This window comes from Seriola aureovittata, chromosome 4 (assembly GCF_021018895.1).
Source record: "Seriola aureovittata isolate HTS-2021-v1 ecotype China chromosome 4, ASM2101889v1, whole genome shotgun sequence".
Classification (NCBI taxonomy): domain Eukaryota; kingdom Metazoa; phylum Chordata; class Actinopteri; order Carangiformes; family Carangidae; genus Seriola; species Seriola aureovittata.
Genome location: NC_079367.1, coordinates 14,082,004 through 14,097,767, shown reverse-complemented (window position 1 = coordinate 14,097,767; position 15,764 = coordinate 14,082,004). Strand labels below are relative to the sequence as shown.

Below are 15,764 nucleotides of genomic sequence, written 5' to 3'. Positions count from 1 at the left end.
CAGGGCTAAACAAACAACCAGTCTTCACTCTGCCACTTCACATCTGGGTGCCTCTGATCCTGAAATATTTCACAGAGCTGCAATGATTTATCACTCACTGTGCAGAGTAGGAATGAACATGTACAGAATTAGAATAAACATAAAAAAATACTATATTCCCAAATGGAGAGCCTATGTAAATAAGCCGATTTCCTTTCACATGCTACTAAAACTGAAATATTTCGCCTAGCTAGCTAAAAATACACAGGTTTCTTTTTCTTCTTCTTCTTTTTTTTTTTTTTAGTTGTTGTTGTTTTACTCCCCGCCCATCTGAGCTCACTCTGACTGTGAAACTTGACTCGGAGGAGGGAGGGTCATCCGGGAACATGGCGAGTGGAAACTCCTCCCCAAAAACTGCGAGGTCTCAGAGGCTTTTATAAAGACCGGGCTACAGAGCTCAGACTTAACTTGACTTCAGTCTAGACACAAGTTACAAACAGTCAATTCTGGATTGGAGCTGAATCTTCCTCTTCTTTTTTGGCCAAAGAGGTACAGCATGTCCGAAATGCTCGACGACATCTTCACGAAGGTGAGTCGAAGTTTATGAATGTTTTTGTTGATGTTGTTGTTGTTGTGTTTTGGAAAGAAAAAAAAAAGCCGTCGTGAAGTTGGGGCGGGTTCGTTTCCTAAAATGTTTGTTTCTTGGTTACGCCTGCTCGTTTTATACCTCTGGAAATTACAGATTTAACAGAGAAACTCGGTTAAACTCGGTAACACTCGGCAAAACTCCGTTAAGCCACAGCTGAAGGATTTCTGTAGTTTAATGGGAGAAGGCAGGGACACCGTGGTGGGTTGTTTATCTTCCAGTGTCAGAATATTCAGGAATGAAAAAACAGTCAAACCACTGCAGTTACCTGCATCTAATTTGTATTTTATGACTGCATGTAGCCAAAATGTCAGATAATGGTTCTACAAAATCTAGTACAGTTGTTTTTTTTTTATTTCCTTTTTAATTACTTTGTTTTGACAGTTTTTCCTATGCAAACATTCTCTGGAAATGTCATGATGTGATCTAAGTAGTTGATTTGAAAATCATGAATATTCAATAAATATTGTTTGAAATAAGGAGTTTGGATGTCTAAAACTATTTCAATCATTTCTAACAGAACTTTATGAAGCTGAACCTGGATGATGGCTTACTCCCGGCACAGACGCAACCCAAAGTACCAGGGCAGAGTCGGCTGAACCGGTCAGCCTCCTACTTCTCTCCCCCCTCCCCTCCTGAATCCTCGAGCCACAGCTTGAGCTCTGAGCATGTTAATAATGACGACAATGGCAGCCCTTTCTGGTCATCCAATATCTGGAGCCAGGGCCCTGTTTCCAAACCGAAACAGCTCCCCTTCAGACCTGACCGCTCCATGAGCCTGACCGAGTCCAGTAGCAGCCTGCTTTCCTCCTTTGGACAGCTGAAGAACCATGAGGCTTTCCCCTCTGTCCCTGCTACTACTACTGTGGCTCCCCCGCCGGGCTTCCCTCCCTCCTCTCCCTTCCCAGCCCAGATCCCTCCAATGCTGTCCTCTAACCGTTACAAGACTGAGCTGTGCCGTGGCTTCCAGGAGACCGGCAGCTGCAAGTATGGCAGTAAGTGCCAGTTTGCCCACGGCGAGGCAGAGCTGAGAGGACTGTACCGCCACCCAAAGTACAAGACGGAGCCCTGCAGAACTTTCTACAACTTTGGCTACTGCCCCTACGGCTCACGCTGCCACTTCATCCATGAGGAGAAAATCAGCGGAGGTCCGTTAGCGTCTGCCAATTTCCCTAATCAGCGGCAGCCAACTCCCACAGCTCCCAGTGCTCAGAACCCACGCCACCAGCTCCGCCAGAGTGTCAGCTTTGCTGGGTTCCTGGGCTCTTCACGCAGCTCATCTCCTCCATCATTCCCTTCATCCTTTAATGATCTGAACGTGGGGTTTAGCCGTGCTCCCTCAGTTTCTCCACCTCCTGCTGATCTCCTCTCCCCAGTGTTTGTCGACTCTCTGCAGCGGGAGGCAGCAGCATTCCAGTTTGGCAACCATCAGACCCGTGCCAGCGCTGGAGACATCCACAACATTCCTCTCATCCTGGAGCCAAAGGCCTCGCGCTGTGTGTGTGGCCATGGAAATAACTTTAACAGCAACAACAGTAAAGTCTTCACCAGCATGGAGGAGGAAGACAGGCACCACCATCAGGACAGCAGCAAGCTGTTTCCTGGCACTGGAGGCCACGGAGCGTTCATGAAGCCTGCTGGACTCCAGCGTTTCTCCTCTGAGGACTCCCTGGAGGACAGCTACAGCAGCTCCAGCGGAGGCTCCAGTGGATCCGAGTCTCCAACGTTCGATGGATCAGCCACCAAGAGGCTCACTGTGTTTGAACGTCTGTCCCTGTCTGACTAAGGGAAACGAACAGAAGAGAACTGACACTTAACTGTGTCTGTCTATCTGGACTTAACTTCACAACCAGAACTTATCAGCTCTAGATGACACAATAACACTTAAAACTTAATTTATGTTTGTAAAAATGGAACTTTTCTTGGACAAACTACACATACTAAGATTAGTACCCAAATGTATCAGACTCTATTTTTATACTTCAAAAATTGTGTAGCATATTGGACCTTTGTATGTGGTCTTCCATAGGAGCTAACTCTTCTGCAGGTCTTGACAGCACCAGTAAATAGTCTGGTTCATAGTTAGTGTAAATTGTTAAGTGATAACCATTAATTCCAGTGCCTTAAAGATTCTCCCTGTCTCATAGGCTATTCACTCTCAGTGCCACGAACAGTATGTTTGATTCAGTAGCCTTAATCAGTGAGACCTGACGTGTGTCATTGATGCCATTTAATCTGTGATATGCACTTTACAGCTAATTCAAACGGGAGAGACTGTTGAATCTCCCAGTAGCATTCAACCAAAGCTTCATACTTCACTCTGCTCTGTGTGCGTCTGTGTGTGTGTGTGTGTGTGTATGTGTGTCTGTATATGCGCATGCGTGGATGAATTTGTGTAACCATGTCGTTTTTCTGAGACCTGGGGTGCAAGCGTAGATGAGTTTCAGAATGCTGGAAGATCAAAGTGTGCTAACAGAAGAAAACATTTGTCAGTGAGGTTAGATCTTGAATGTCTGTATCCTGACATACTTCAGATTTAATTTTTTTCTTTTTTTTTTTTTTTTGTAAAACATTCTGTTGCACCCCATCTTATATTGTCCCCTGTTTGTTTGACAACCTGGTTCAGGGACTTTAACACCACAGTATTCCTTATGGTTATTGGTCGCCTTGTGTTTAACTTAAACTAATATATTTATTATGATATTTATTTGTGTTTAACGAAAAGAAAAATGTATTTTGTACTTTATTTATGGAGAAATATTTCAAGCTCTGTGAAATACCAATGTGAGAAAAAGCCGTAAAAAAGAGAATCTTATATTTTTAACTTCCTGAAAAGGACAAAATAAATTTCTGAATAAAGAAAAGAATGTATGTTGCTCTTTTTTGACTCATTTGTTATTCCATGAGAACTGGATGTTTTCTTATCTTGTAGTCTGAGCAAAAACATACCACTTACATTAATTAAAGTTTACACATTTATTATATCTTGCATCTTCACATGTACAGTTTAGATTCTTACTCAGTCATTATACCTTTCAGACATTTGATGGAAATTTAAGGGTAAGAATAAAGGAATAGTTAGTATAGTTAGAGGTATGCTTTGCCTTGAATGTGGCATGTTATTATACTGACACAATATAATTGAGGCGTGGATACAGTCAACAATATTGGCCCAATGTTGTAAACACTATCTGGATTATTTTAACTGCAATTAACTGAATTGATTCAGGAATATTCAAAACATAAGTCGGCTTCACACTGATTTTCATTAGAACAGGAGTTGGGAACATTTGCACTTCACATGTAAGACTTCATATGTATTTATATAAGTATTCTATTTCATTATGAGCAACAGAAACAGAGGAGTAACCTGCTGTGTGTGGAGTTGCCTGTCCCGCTGTCTCTCCTACTGTGTTTTGTGGCATACAGTGTCTGTGTTGTGTATACAGTGCAATATTTAGATGAGCTCACATGAGCACACACACAACGTCAGACTGCTTCTCATTTCCAGGTAGAGGCTGCAATGTTTTGAGAGCTGTTTTAAATGACACTCCAAGCTGGTGTAACACCCTGTGTGTCAAATGGGTCAAGCAGAAGGCACCAAAGCTCTACAATTGAGAAATCTAAAACATTATGGAAATTCCAGACAATTCTTCATTGGGCTAAATGTCAGCAAAAGACAGATACTAATTAATAAACACCTGAAAATCTGGCAGCAGGAGGAATGAAAATAATGCAAAATAATAATAATAATAATAATAATAATAATCCACAGGTGGGTCATGGCCGAAAATAGCCTACCTGGGAGGACTTGGCTAGTCATTGACAGGCTTGAGTACAACAATGAGTAAAACAATGGGGAAGAATGGGGGAAAATCCCAAAGTCACAGGTAATGAATCAGCAAAGACTCACAGGTGCATTCAGTGCCAAAAGGGCTTCTTTAAAACACTATATTTCATTTTTAATTTTTTAGGACATTAAAAAATCTAATTTATCTGACATACAATATTTTGTGTTTAAACTCATTTAACCAGTGAACAGTTGAGCCGTGCACTTTTTTGGTAGAGAGCGTTATGGGGTTACACTTAATGCACTCTCTCTTCAGTGGAAATTTTCAGCCGCTGTCATTACCAACTTCCAGCGGATTTCATTGATCAGTTCTGAGCAAAGTTAGTCGACCGCGGCTCAGAGGCTGAAAGATAAAAATCTCTTTAAGAGATGGGATTGTGTAAGGCACATTTACAAGTTAAGCAGAAGTTCATAAAAATACACTGTTGCAATTTCCTCTTCATATTCCCAGAGAGAGCTTGTGTTGAGCAATCAGCCACAACAGGCACCACCCCTTGTACTGTCAGAGCACTGGATTCTGTGTATCAAGGCTGCAATCTGGAAAAAGAAGAGGAAAAAATAAACCACTTGTTACAATAATGGCCCACAGTAACTGAGAAACGCACACAAACAAAAGGATTATTTGAAAAATTTGGGTAATCATGTTGCATTACTGTGAAATAGTTTGAAACATTTTGTACGTGTTGCACTTACAACATTGTACAATGACTGATCTTTGTTGTGCATGATAACAATTATGTTTGTATTATGTTTACACTTTTGTGGAGTTTCCTGACTGGAATATTCTGCAGATGGTAATTTGCAGAGTAACTTTTCCCAGATCTGGATTGTGCAGTTTGTGGAGATAAATATGGCTCCGGAAGTCTCTGTTTGTGGAATGTCTTGATTCAGATTACCAAGGGACGAGTGGGGGATGATTTTTTAAGAACTTCAGAGCCTAAGAAATAGGGAGTAATGGGGAAGTTTTTTTATACAGTGCTACTCTGTGGCTGCTTCCTAGGAACTTGTAATACTCTCTCTTATTCTGTAACATTATAAGCATGCTGTGGAGATCTGGTTTTATACCTCAGCTCTTTGGTCCAGTTCAAATAAACTCTTGTATTTTCTGGTTCATTCTGGTTCGTTTCGGCTGGTTTCAGCACTGTCACTGGCCTCGATCCACTTCCACACAAACTGTGGTGTGGTTTGTTTGTGGTGAGAACACATGGTGGCCCGGCCACAGGATTGTGTGACTGTGGATATGTGACACTTGTACGAATTGAGAAGCTAAAATAAGCAAATTTTCACAATTTGTATGCTGTCCAATCCCCTGTATACCGCAATTATGCAAGATCATTTAGTAACCATGGTAACGAATAAGCATGTCAAGATGTGAGTTTGGGGATTTTCCTCAGTATTCAGGGTTTTAACAGAGGTGTCTTGTGCTGTAGTGTCCGACTTTTGGCAGGTCCTCAATAAAAAGTAAGTGAAACCTAACTAGCATCCACAATGTTTTATTTAACAATGATTTTTACTTTTATATTTTTTTTATCAATATTTATTACATTATAACCTTATAACACCCAGCCCGATACATATTTTCACATATGCAAAAGTGTGCTCAAACCATCTGCAGGTGAGTAATGTGACATATGACACACATAGTATACATTGCCATATATATTGTACATACCGGTTATTATGATATTCCAGAGTTATACATATTAAACAAAAACTACTAGTTAATCCGGTCCCCCAACCTAAATCCCCCCATTGGGTGGATGTAGGGGTTTTAGACCTATCCCATTTTGCCTTTCAAACTGGACTTCATCTGTGTCCTCTGTCTCTACCTGTCCTTCATTGCATGTGGCAGGTCGCATCGTAACCTGCTGTTACTTCATTCACTTCAAGTTGCCTCTGACCAACCCACAAGACGCAGTGGAAGATAACATTAATAAAACTGTACAATGAATGAGTAACATGTCAGTCCATTTGAATTCATGTCTTCAGTGTTCTGCTGGTTTGTGATAAGTCATCGCAAACACACACACACAAAAATACAAGTACTTAAATGGAACAATGCATGTAGTGTTTTTCCCCAGTCCAAACCAAGGAACCAAACTACAATCTTAAGGGTGCTTTCAACCACGACAACTACATATTGTTTGTCTATGCTTCTACACCAGTGTACACTATGGTTACTACTGTGCATTGTGTCTTTAAACCTTGTTCCCCTTTGGACCAGGGGCAGGATGTGTTGCTATGGTGATGGACAATGACCACAAAGTGTAAACAGCCAAGACAAAAAGAAGGGATCAGTGTGTCTTTGCGTGTTCACAAATATTAACTTCCCAGCCTGTTCTATAAGAGCAGACTGGTTAAAGTTCACCAAACTGCAGTAGAAGCAAACCAGCACACCAACAACGTTGAGTTTATTACCCTCCGTCTAAACATTCGTCATCCTAGATTTGTGTGAAAATATGTGCTCACAGAATCCGCTACACAATGTGGAAGAGGCGTTTCTTGTACAGCACCGATAATAAGGAATCAAGCTCAAATTCATTTGAAAAAGAATTAAAAGAAGCCTTTGATCTCACTCACACAGAGTATGTCGAGACCACAGTTTAATTTTCTGGGCAGTACTTTAAGTATTCACTTAATTATTACTTTTCTTTTATTAATTTTTGTTTTATATGAGCTTATAACCCCCTCATCCAACCACTGCAACAGGTCATTCTATACACAAGACTATTATTATCACCACTTTCTGTGCAACTGTTAATGATCAACCATAAAGCTGCTGCTGTCACCTGATCTTAACCACTGTACACACACACACACACACACACACACACACACACACACACACACACACACACACACACACACACACACACACACACACACACACACACACACACACACATACACACACACACACACACACACACACACACACACACACACACACACACACACACACACACACACACCTTAGAGATAAAGTTCAAACCTAGGTGGAAATCTATTAAAGCAATTACACATTATATTTGTAGTGTAAAGGTGGGAAGGAGACAGAGAGATATTCTTATCCAAAGAAACTTAAGCAATAGTTTCAGGAGGACAAAACAGGCATTCATACAAGTCCTAATTGCAAACAGACTGTGATTGAGAAGGGGATGGTAACAACTCCGGGAAAAGTGTAAGAAAAAAAAGAATAAGAAAAGGGCCTTCACCAGGAATATCTTTTAAGATAGATAGATAGATAGATACTTTATTTATCCCCTAGGGGAAATTCATGTATTGTAAGTGGTGAAGAGTGTGAATTTGGTTTTATCAGCAGGTAAAAGGAGGAGTTTCTGTCAATAATTTAAGTTTGCTGCTGGATAGATTGTCCAAAAAACACCACGCATAGTCATACATTTCTACCTGTAAAATGTGCTGATGTGTGTCTGCTTGTGTGTTTGCATGCTGCCTTGTGTATACGTAAGCGCAGTCAGACTTCAGCCTTGATTTTTCTTACTTCTCCTAACACACACACAACCCCCCCCTCTCTCTCCCTCCCTCTTTTTCTGTCATAACCTGCAGATTAAGCACTATGGTTGAGTAATCTTTCAACCCCAAACGTTCGTCAACCAGAATGACGAGGACTACATTATGTAAGCGTTCCTTTATTAACTAGGTCAGAGAAAAACACTACCTCTATTTCCTTGGAAAAGATAAAAATCGGAGGAGTTAATGCCCCTCCAAATACTTAGAAATAGTTAATTTAAACTTTGTTCCAATACTACCCAGCAAAACCTCCTCTTCATCCAGATTGCTGCGGTTTAAAGTGGCCTCCAGCAGAGTGATAAACTAACTCTACAGCACTATTGAAAGAGATGCAAGTGGTGATCAGAAACCAGCAGGAATATGGAACATCTGAAAGAATCTATAGAGACGAGCGATAAGGTGTGAAGGGCCACACATTTTATTCCTCGACTTCTTTAACAGAAGATCAGTCCACTTTAATGTTGCTTTACTGCCCTCTACTGTTCAAGATGTCATGGCTTTCCCATGATACTTAGCGCGGTGCTTAATGAAGTTTTCTTGAGTCACCACTATGATTCATATTCACGTGCAGATAGAAGGGGGGTTCTAAGAAACAGGACCCAGTATTGATGTGAGTCATTGTGGTTAAAATTTAACTCTGAATAACTGAGGAAAGTAAAGATTTGGGAAGGTTACTTATTAAATGTATACATATATTTTTGTAATTAATTTGTAATTGATTTACTCCGATTCGAGAAAACATTGCAGTTTCTTTGGGTTATTTTTTAAATTGAATAAAGAAATATCTTCCTTTGACTGACTGATACTGACTTTCATCGAAACTACTCATTGAGCTTGGCTAATCTTTTTTTTTTTTTTATCTAAAGTTGCACTTGCACACTCTTTGAATATCAGACACTAACTGCAATTTAGAGTTACTGTGTAAATAAATGAAAAGAAGTACATTTACACAAAATAGACTGAAGCTATTAACAGAATGTATTTATCTCATGATGTTTTTGCAGTGCAGATTGAAAGATCAGTAACTAATACTCAGTATGACTCAAGCATGACAATCAGTTAACTGAGTGTAAGAGAAGACTAAGGTCCTAATCTGTTTTTGTGTATTTCAAGTGCACTGCTATAGATGGAAATGCAACTTTTATCTTTTAATGAATTAAAAATGTCAGGCCATAGGTGACAAAGCAGGATGTAGTAAAGCTCATGTGAGAACAATAGGCCATGACCTGTTGTGCATATAGATTCATTTGTTTTCCATCCAGGCACCAAAACAGGCATCCCCTTTTTCTGCTAACCTACATAGTTACCGACTTATTTAGCTAGAGGAGGAAGAGGAGAGAGCCAGAGAAACTAAGGAGAAACAGCAACGTCAGTAAGTCGGACTTAGAAGGGAGGGAAGGAGGAAATGTTTGAGTAGTGACATCACAGTGGCAGAGGGGAAGTGCTATCCTTTTATAGACATGTTCTCTCTCTCTGCCACATTCCTCAGCTACAGAGCTCAATCCACTCCTCCTCCTGCCCTCATTTCATCCAACTTCACTGCTGTGACGCAAACACAGGGAACGGGGGGGAGGAGACAGAAGAGTAGGACGAGGGGGGAGGGCGGGGGTGTACTCTATGAGAGACAAGGCAGAAAAACTCCCTAAACTCCCCCGTCTCCCAGCCCTCCTGACCACTTCTCTTTTCCTTTCACTCCACTCTTCCTCTCTTAGCTTTTACTTTCATTGGCTGGTGTGATTGCGCACTGGAGGAAGACCAGGAAGATTCACAGGAACACCATTCACCATGTTTCAAATCTGACTTGAAAACCCCTGCTACTCCCAGAAAGGCCTCAGGGGACCTTTCAATACTAAAATATTATTTAGATTTTAATTTAGGAAATATAGATATTCAAGAACACCCAACCTTTGCATTAAAGTCATACATGGAGAGTTTTGTTTGTCTTTGTCAGATTCTGAACGTTATTACTGATGTCGAGAAAACATTGTATGTAGAAGTGAGAATACTTGACCGCCAAGGTGAGAACCACACGATGTACCCATCTGCAAGAACAGTTCTTGCATATATTATAATTTAATTGCTGTCACTTTCCTATTTTACCAGAAGAAGAAGTGAATCTGGATGAGTTTGTAAAAAATGATCTGAAAAGCAGAAACAGCACCTGGTGGCCATGGCGCAAGTTTTATAACTTGGATGACACTCATTTTTAAAGTTATAAATTATACTGGACCTAATTTATTAAGATTTGAAAGGTGCATCAATAGACTATAGTCAATGATACAAGTGTTTCTTTAGATGCTAAAACAGGGCTTTGGCTGTCAGGTTTTGGAAGCTGAAAAGCCTCTCCACCAAACCATGTTATTATCATAAACAACCAACAATTCTGTGAAAATCCATATGACAACAAGCCAAACTGGATGTATTTTATTGACATTATAAAGAATGTGGGCGGCATGTTTCCTCATATTCTTGGACTTGGGCTTTAACTGATGTCTTCGTTTTATGAGCAGCAACTTTTTTTTTAATCTTCTTTCCAGTCAAACACCAGCCCATCTTGTGCTTTACCTTTCATTTGACTCTCTGAGCACATTTTACTAACCTGAATCTTGATACGCAGTGAAACAGTGACACTTGCTTGTATGTTGTCCCCAGATGATTAAGATTCATTTATCTTGAGACATTCCTATGGGTGGTATCAGAGTGTAACCACTAACAACCTATAGTGTTGTTCAGGTTTGTAGGACTTTTTGGTTACAATAAATCAAACTAAGACATTAGTTTTGTGTCTCATTTTACTTTTATAAACTTCATCCCTGTTTGATGATTGGTTGCATCAGGGTGTAGGGCAGAAGCAGAAAGTCCCTTCAGACAGTTTCACATCTGTTTGTGTTATTAAAGCACATCTTTCACAACAGGCTGGCCCATACATGTTCATTGCACGCTTCCTGTTCATGCTCACACTCAGTACATGCTTCTCCTTTTAGACCTCACACTTCCTGTTTTTATGTCCTTTTCTTAATGCGGTATGAAAATAAATTAGCACTGCGTCACTGTGTTTATTAACAACAGATGTGTGACCTGCACTTGAGAATGATAACAGCTCTCTGTGATAACGTCCATATAGCTTAACATTTCAAACATCCGCAGAGGTGAAGTTTGGTTTTAAACTGTACAGCGCATAAATCACACCAGTTTATATCAATATACATGTGCTCAAGAGGCCTGTGTTTGAATTAGCATGATTAACTATGGTTAGTGTGGCGTACTTTTCACCTCGAAGCAATAATTTCATGGGTAGGACTTACAGTGTAGACTAATCTTAATTGTATGCTAGAATTGATTGTAGAAGCCACAGGACAGCTGTGAATCAGTTATCCACTGATCGCAGGGTCGTCGGTTCGATCCCCCGCTCCTCCGGTCTGTGTGCCAAAGTGTCCTTATGCGAGACACCGAACCCCTCGCTTGCAAGCTGCTTTGAGTAAAAGTGTCTGCCAAATGAGAAAACGTAAACTGAGAAGTAGACTAGTGTCTTTTGTCCGTTTGAAACCAATTTTGGTCATAGTTACACTCAAGCCCATTACGACATCACCATGTGTGAAGTCATCAAAATCCATGCTTTGGCTCCTTTTTCAGTCTTCATGCCGTGTGATTCTCTGGCAACATTTCAAAGCAGTTTAAGGAACCATTTTGGTTTTGAAAAATTGTCCTTTTTGTACTTAATCAACGTAGAATATCATGGATGCTTTATTTATGCCTCAGAATTCATTCAACTCAAACCCACAGAGGATTATTTCCAACTGCGCAGTTTGCCTCAGCTCTACAGAGCTCTACAGTGTTTTCGTTTTATGGTGGGTTTGGTTCACTCTCACTGCTCTCATCATCAGTGTTGTTCTCAGTAAGATAACTGTGATAAACCCACCACACACTTGCTGCCCATTACCACATATCAGAACGACAGATTGAGAAACTCGCTGGTAACCACGGTGGTGCACTTTGCAACTAGAGAGCCCTCCTGGATCAGACCCGAGTATCGGACTTACCTCCATCAGGTGGCTGCAAACACAACCTCCAAATGAATGCTAATGTCGCTCCAATACAGATACGGCAGATTTTAAGTTAAGCTGAACAGCTCAGCTTATCTCAAACACATGTGATGTCAATGTGATCAAGGAGCTCATCTCAAAGGAGGGCATATACACTATAATAGGCTTACTAGGTTAGAAGTGTTACACAACCTGTTACAGTGATATACACAACCATCATATATCATCAGAGAACACTAGAAATGTATTTACTGCCTATTGTTAGTCATCCTCATTCTCCCTCTCCATTTAAATATTCACAATAATCATCTCTTCTCTAAACAGTCGTCTCTGCAACAGGCAATATTCTCACTTTCCGCTGTGTGACAATATTTTCTGTGTCGCACGTTTCAGGATACACAGATTCTTGTCCTGATCCTCACAACATCGACGCCTCGACGCTGAGGGAGTAGCAGTATTATAGCTGAGCTACTTCTTGTCAGTGGACATGTTATTTTTGGTCCAGTGTTTTAGTTCTTAGCTAAAATCAGCAGTGGGCTTGTGGCTGCCGGGCCAATTCATGACACAGCACACACATCTTAGCCTGGAGGACAATAGGCCTCTCTGTGAGGAAGCACTCACACACATATGCACATATACACACTGCTATGTTTAAACAGGTGGGCAGAAAATGAAGTGGTTAGCGAGGTGTGCGTGTGTGTGTGTGTGTGTGTGTATATGTGTGTGTGTTTGGTTATTGAAAGGAAAGGAATGGATATGGCGTATGTGTGTTTAGCCTTGGCTGCCCTCCCAAGAATACATACCACAGTGACACTAGCAGTGCCGAGACCAGCAGAATTCCTTCTTATGAAAATAAGCATCATGGAAACGTAGAGGAGAGGAGAGGAGAGGAGAGGAGAGGAGAGGAGAGGAGAGGAGGGTAGGAAGACAGGAAAGGAGTAAAATTGGAGATAAATGCACATAATATACAGTATATGTGACAAAATAACCTAGCATAATATTTTAACAAAATCATATTAACTCAGTGTCTACTTATGAGTTTATTCGGTACATTCAGCCATATTGCATGGTTTTCTTCCGCAAGTGCTCAGGTTTGAGTCTTATTCTTTTGATTACACAATGTACATTCATTTTTAAACAGGAAGTTTCAGATGGTTGACCATCGACATTAAATCTTGAGTTTAACTTCACTCATTCTAACATGGCACATAGTTGCTGAAAGTAATGTTAATGTTGATAACAGCACTTGATAATATTACCTTAGCTTACTGTTGTATTAATAGTGAGCTGTTTTCATACTGTGTCCCAGCTGTTTTGTTGCTGCTTCTTGTCTAATTCTCAGTAGATTGTAGATGAATTCAGCCCATCTGTTTCTGCCAAGAGCCGCTAACGTCAGATAACATTACTGACAGAGACAGAACATCACTGAATTCTGCTTCTTATTAATGGTTGTTAACTTCCGAACAAATCAGGAGGGTACAGTGTGAGAATAAGACTTTGCATTGAAACAGTAATTAGTTAATTTACCCATTCATCTGTCTTTCACTTTATCATTTAATCTCCATGGAATGTATTTCATGGTAGTTCTCATTTGCCTCGTTTTCAGCATAAAAAGTAGGTCATCATCAGATATTCCTCATCATAGTTTTCACTGACCAAATTAACACTATCATGTATCCTAAGTGTGGCATATCGGTCACATGTAACAAATGGTGATATAGAAACAATGATTTTATCTGAAGAAGGCCATGACATGTGCCTGAAAGCTGGGAAAAAGCTGGTTGGTACACCTCCTGTTGAAATTATTCAGTCATACACAATTTTGTGTTAGTTTACGGTAGCTATATTGTGTAGCTGCTCAAGATGTTGTGTATATGCAAATACTCAATGTATCTCTCACTGGGATTTCTCAAACAGTAACACGCTTATCATCTTAATAAAGCAGTGGCCAAGAAATCAAGAAATTACCATTACAAACAAGCTGGTACAGCAGACAACCACATGTGGTTTCGAACTCATACTTCTCACATGGGGAAGTTACAAACACTAAGGTACATTGCTGTGTGTATGCATACATAGAAACGACTGGGCTGAGCTTTTGGGAAGTGCCCTGCTGTGTGAGGTAGTTTAGAGACACTGACGGCTGTAAAAAAAAAAAGAGGAAACATGGGATCTGATGACGCGGGGCAGACTGTTTGGCTGGCAGCCTAACAAAGTGTTAATGAGCACTGGTTAACAGTGGGAATAAACTGATTGGGGATTTTATATGGTGGTTGTTCCCTGAGGTGTAAGCTCTCTCTTCTCCTAGTTGTTCCCAGGAGAATGTAGCCTAGTCTCTAGGTATGCATTCACACACACACACACACACACACACACGTACCATTCACCATGACATAATGTTTACATTACTCTGCCTAGAACGCTCCTTAGGAGACAGAGAGTCACGTCACCTAGAGACGCTCCCAAACAACAAAAACTGAACCTGGATGTGTGTTTGATAAATCCTGTTATCACCTTCAGACTTATAAATAAATGTACATGTGAATGCTATTATTGCAAAGAGGTCAAATTAACATCACTTACTGATCTAGCCGATTTTGGATTAGCACCTACAATAGTCTAGTGCTTTTGAGGCTGTAATGTAACGATTAACATAGAATGAACATAATTTCCTACAAGATAAAAGACAACAAAACTTTAATGTCACTGTCTATTCCAAAATTTGTTCATAAGTATAAATCACAAAGAAATGGGAAAGAAAATTAGGCCTGGAATGAGCTATGGACAGCTAGTGGTGTTGTGGTAAAAACATCTGTGAGTACACAATTTTCACATGTTTTGGGACAATCCTAAAGTAGGAAACTAAAAATATCTAAATGTTATTGTTGATTATTCATTTGTCACATTATACCTGGATATACTTATGGCACACAATTAATATTTTGTTAAAATACTGTGGTAAGTTTTCACACAGAAATGGCTGCAGGCAAACTCCCCTGTTTAAATTGTCAATGCCCTTTGAGATGATCTTTAAGAGCACAATGCAGATAGATACACAGTGTATCCCTCTAAGATGTAACTCATTACTTATGTCTTTGGCATTTTAAAGCAACATAATTTAAAAGATAATAACAGTGATCATAAAATAAATCTTTACTTCATGCCTCCTGGTCAAACTCTCGACATCACATTTTACACTGCACAGAAACCATGTGAATATTGCATTAGGCCTGCCTAGCCTATGCATCAAATCTAGTGACAACAGAAGGACGTCAATAAAATAATTGGCAGCATCGTTCCTGTTATACACAGAAAGTTAACAGACATGCAAACTGTCACAAAACATGGAAACTACTGGGGAAGTTGGCACAGGAAACAGTGTGACTTCCCATCACACACAGAGAGATCCCATTACTGGAATTACAGACACACACACGATTAGGACAAACACACCCCAACTCTTTTATTGATTATTACAAGTTTCCTGGATACCAACATATAAATAAAAGAAAGTGGAGGACGTCATTTGATATGAGACTCCAGATCCATCAATATCCCCCTGATCAAACACGCTGATCAATATTATGAGCTGTTGCCTGGCTGCAGTTGGATGAACGCAATGTGAGAATATACAGACCGGGACCGGAATCATCCTTTGGCACACTTTCAGCTGCATGGAGACACATGCACACACTGACGCTCACATGTGCACATC

General features: G+C 40.2%; 1 protein-coding gene across 1 annotated transcript; it reads left to right on the top strand.

Moving 5' to 3' along the window:
* Nucleotides 1–411: 411 nt before the first annotated feature.
* zgc:162730 (uncharacterized protein LOC564559 homolog) lies at nt 412–3,496 on the top strand. Its single transcript, XM_056374379.1, has 2 exons — nt 412–568; nt 1,146–3,496. Exons 1-2 carry the CDS (start codon nt 536–538, stop codon nt 2,409–2,411), a joined length of 1,299 nt encoding a protein of 432 aa, XP_056230354.1. The 5' UTR covers nt 412–535; the 3' UTR covers nt 2,412–3,496.
* Nucleotides 3,497–15,764: the final 12,268 nt, after the last annotated feature.

Bases quoted from the DNA above. Each gene is read 5' to 3' on its own strand.
- zgc:162730 (XM_056374379.1), top strand. From the start codon at position 536: ATGTCCGAAATGCTCGACGACATCTTCACGAAG. The intron at 569-1,145 runs GTGAGTCGAAGT...CATTTCTAACAG, and splicing joins TCGACGACATCTTCACGAAG to AACTTTATGAAGCTGAACCT.